General features: G+C 23.5%; 1 protein-coding gene across 1 annotated transcript in view; it reads right to left on the bottom strand.

Moving 5' to 3' along the window:
* Positions 1-4,867, bottom strand: part of LOC108753473 (tachykinin-like peptides receptor 86C) — a 42,558-nt gene that overhangs the window by 12,188 nt on the left and 25,503 nt on the right. The window contains exons 3-4 of the mRNA XM_018495061.1: positions 3,868-4,002; positions 911-991 (exon numbers count right to left, since the gene is read on the bottom strand). Of these exons, the coding sequence (XP_018350563.1) occupies positions 911-991; positions 3,868-4,002 (216 nt within the window). The remainder of the gene's footprint in view (positions 1-910; positions 992-3,867; positions 4,003-4,867) is intronic.

Raw genomic sequence — 4,867 nt, 5'->3', positions numbered from 1 at the left:
CATATATATATATATATATAAATTTACAAGACTGGATTTACATTTTGTGTATTGTATTATTTATTGGATAGACAAAACTTTTGCTTTTTTTATTGTTATACTTTAATTAAAAACAAATTTTTCTCTTGTCATTTTAAATTAACTGATTCTGTTTTAGCAAACATTTGTGATTGGACTTGTTTTTTTGATTTTCTTATTATTACATTAAATAATTGTTTAATCATAAAATATTATTCTATTAAAGCCAATTGAGAGAAACAAATCCTCATATAACTATAATTTAAATATTTTATCCGTATATTGAGATATATATACGAGTATTATATATTGTATTGTTCGCAGTTAGCGAATTAATGCTTACTATTTTATTGCTATTTTGATTCGATAACAAATAATTCGATAACTAATGTACTCTTAATAAGTAACTTTTCATTTTCTGACTTATACATTATTTATCTTAATAATTATTTATAATTTTAATCTTATTTTGTATAAGAATATTTTTTGTATAAGTTATAGTAAATAGCAAGGCAATAAAAGTCAAATCTCTCTCTTTAATTAATACCTAAATCTTAAGTCTTAAACTCTCTATGGTAATGCAGTGGAACAAATGCAACTATTCTAATTAGGTCGAACTTCTCTTATCATTTTCAGTGATACGCTGCTAACAAATATACTGCAATTTTCTTATCTCCTTAGAATAAGCACCGATTTAATCTCTTTTACATTTATTATAGATCGAATGATGTTTACGGCAACTTTTTTCCGCACGCAATTTTATGTGCGCGCCTTTTCTAAAAAACAATCCCCGTTTAACATACAGATTTACATATTTTTGAAGTTTATTACACCAAGATCCGTTAAGTTTTGCTTAGGAGAACTTTAGTAGAATGAAACTGTTATTACTCACCAATATTCCGTTTTGCTATGTAAATAACCACCGTCAGGCCACAATAAGTAACAAGAGATTCTAGTTGTTCCATTAGAATACCTGCAATTGATTATACATCAATTTCTCTGAGGATATTGAAGGAAATATAGACCAGTGGTAATAAATATTGAGACGATTACACTTCTAAATACAATTATATAAATACTTCTTATATTCTCAAATATTAATTATTAAGAAAATTTTGTTTTTTATGAAGTCTCTTGGAGGGATATGAGAAAAAAAGTCTCTCATAAGACTAAAGCCAAAGAAAAACGGATTCAGGAATATGGATACCTATAAAAAGAAAAACAAAGGTAGAAGTTATGAAACATTGACTACAATAGGAAGCAAAGTAAAGATGTTTGCAAATACGAATTTTACTTTTTTTTATAAAAACAATTGAAAAAATTTAATAATTATAAATATATTAAATATTCTCTTATTATTTAATTTCAAAATGCGATTTCAAAATATTGTATCTTTAAGTTACATGCAATCATAATCATGTATAAGGAACATGTATAATAATATTTAACGTTTTATAACACGATAAGTGCATAATTTTTTTTATTACAAAAAATTATTTTTAGTTTGTTAAAATTTATGGGAAATTATTTATTATAGAAGAGAAATGCAGGCAATTTTGGGAACATATGAACGGCTTTAGAAGCAGACGGTCGGCTTTAAAGGATAGTATCAGCTTTAGGAAACCTGTAAAGCAGATACATAATGTGCTTAGAATGAAAAAAGTAGAAAATTTTGGTTAGATATTCTTTTCATGTTATATTTTGGAAGATGAAAATAGAATAGTAAAATCTTTTTTTTATTATGAATAACATTTTTTTATTTTTTTAAATAATACCAAGCAATAAATATATATTACAAATGTACAAAAAAATTATAAGCAAAGAGAAAATAAGTGAGAATTTATAGATGAAGAAAGAAACAGCTGACTCAGAATGATAAGAAATTTAAAGCCTGGCTACGAGCAGATTATTGAATAAATATATAATCTGCAAATTTTACAACGTTTTATATTAAAATATGTCAAATTTTTTTCTAAATTTATATCATCATTTGTTGAATATTTTATGTAAGCTTCAGGTAAATCTATGAAAATATAAATGAGATATGTACTTCTAGTCGATTGAATAGATCAGGTAGACAAAAAAAAATTTTTCTTATATAATAATTAACTAGCTAATTTATTCTGACATAAGTCCGATTGTAGGTAACGTGTCGTATTAACATCTAGCATATGGCAAAGGCCAAACTGATATATCCCATTGCAGTTAGTTGTATCAAGTTTCTAAGCAACATCTCAAAATTCTGAGAATATATAAAAAGTCACAATTGATACGCAGAGATGTATTGTATACATAGGTATAAGAACGTTAACAAGAATTATTTGAATCTACATAAAATACAAAACATTATTAAAACAATTCGATCTTTAAATTTTCTCTTATATTTTGATTTGTTGTTTCAATGTAAATAATGTTTTATTTATTAATTTGCATTATTTATTAATACAATAAAATAAAATATATTTCTTTCGTTGCTTTATTAAATATCAATGTTTGTATCGATAATAATTTATTTGAAAAATATGAAATGTATAAATATGCATATATATAAGAACAATGCACAATGTACGAATTTAATAACTTGTGAAATAACTTGTAAAGATAAAACCGTGTAAATCTATAAATGCTTTATAATTATCTCTTGATGTAGATTATATACGAGTAGATGTATAAGCTATGAAACTAAGGCATTGTAACTCAGTTATTATCTGATAAAAGGATTAAGTTAAATTATATGCTCCGACTATAATGTATAATAAAAACTTTATTTCTGTTATAAGAAAGAAAGAATATTTTAACTAAAATGTATTTTCTTCAAACTGTTTTATTAATTTTTAATAAAATATAACAGTTGTATACATAACTAAATTGTAGTATTTTTAAAATAATAAATTTTGAACTCTCTTTTTTGTTTCTGCAGAATAAAAAGATAGAAAGATAAATTTTTACAAAAGTGAAGTAATAATATTTGATGTTGTTATATTACTAGTATTTTATTTCATGTACTTTCATTATAAAATACATGAAATAAAATAATATAATAACATGATAATAATTTTATGACACATGTACTGTCTTATCTTCTCTCATACATAGTATTCAGAAAATTGATATTTCTTGTTTATAAAAATTTATTAATATTTCTAGTCAAAAAATTTACAATTATTAAACTAATATGTATATACATAAGTAAAATAAAAAAAATATAAAATATTACTTTTAACTTTTTTGTAGAATTTTCAATTTTTTAAATTACACTGTATATAAGTGATCTGGCATCATGCCCTATGGTAATGCATTCTTGTAAACGTGATCAGCATTTCACATTTGCAACGTGAAACATACTATTTACCCAAAACGTAAATGAGATTTTTATATGTTCTTTAATCCTCTAAAACTTATAATAAATTATAAGAAGTAACATATATATATAATAATAACATTGTCCGAAAATAATTTTGCACAATGACGTATATCATTGATAAAGACAGAAAAAGGAAGACAATAAGCGTAAATGCCAATATATTTCGAATTAATGTCCAAACTTACAATCCTTAAATGACACTGAAATATACATACATATAAATTATGAGAAATATGAGATAAACAATATAAAGACACTATTATTGGTATATGTATCAATTTTATTATTGCGAAAACAAATGTAAAATTTATTATAGCTTCTGTTGCACTTTTTTTTTCTTTATTATTTTAGATTAATTATGTGTAGATATAATTTTGTGATATAAATTTATAATATTGTATTTTAAAATAAGATAAAAGAGTAAAGTCAAATTGTTCATAAATACAAAATTAACAAAAGTTTAGTGATTCATTTATTATAATTACCTGCGCAATGTTGTTGTGGAATATAAAAGACATGGGGTTGCTAATGCCGATGAAATGCCCCAAATTAAAATCAAAGTAATCACTGTCCTCTTGCGAGACATATGATGTTTAAGAGGATACATAATGGCCATGTATCTGCAACAAACAATATAATGATGCTGTTTAATATCCTCCAACAGATTCAAATAAATTACAGAGATTTATTATGTTTAATCTTATGTGTGCTATTATTACTCTTCTTGATAAAATATTTTTTATTTTTACAAGTTTTGTTGCATCATTACTTTAGACATAGCTATGTATATTTACTATTACCAAACAAAATAAGATTTGACAGTACTGTATTATAAAATTTTAGTAAAATTATAATAAAAAAAAAATATATAAACAGTATTTTTATTTATTTCTTATTTTACAATTTTATATAATGTTCTTCTAATAATTATTTGTTCGAAGCGATGGTTTAAAATTTTATTAAATATTTTATTATTCATTTCTATATGTATATTTCTCTTCACATATTATTTATTATGCATACAGTTTATTATATAAAGCATACATAGAATTATATGGATGTTTTATATAATAGCTATTTTGCGTGTAAGTTAGAAATTCAAAATGCAATCATGCGAAGCGAAATAATTTTACGTTAGGAAATGTAGTTGCGTGTAATAAAAGTGTAAATTGCTCTGTTGCGAATTGTACTGATATTTTAGATCGAAAATATTTCCCCATATGCTACACGTAATGTTATACCTCGTAAAACATAAGTACTCAGGATTGAAGTACGTTATCATACATGTGTGTGTAATGTAATGCTATGCACTTTTTAGAATTAGTAATACGAAATCTATACTATATCTTTTACTACCTGTATGTGTATAATGTAGATATGTATAATAATTATAATAAAACAAAATATGATATATGTATTTAATGTAAATAATTCTGGTCTGAATAAACTTTAGCTATTTTATATGACTGATATTACATTTTGTAA

The sequence above is a fragment of the Trachymyrmex septentrionalis genome, unplaced genomic scaffold (assembly GCF_001594115.1).
Source record: "Trachymyrmex septentrionalis isolate Tsep2-gDNA-1 unplaced genomic scaffold, Tsep1.0 scaffold7, whole genome shotgun sequence".
Classification (NCBI taxonomy): Eukaryota; Metazoa; Arthropoda; class Insecta; order Hymenoptera; family Formicidae; genus Trachymyrmex; species Trachymyrmex septentrionalis.
This window is presented reverse-complemented; position numbering and strand designations above follow the sequence as displayed.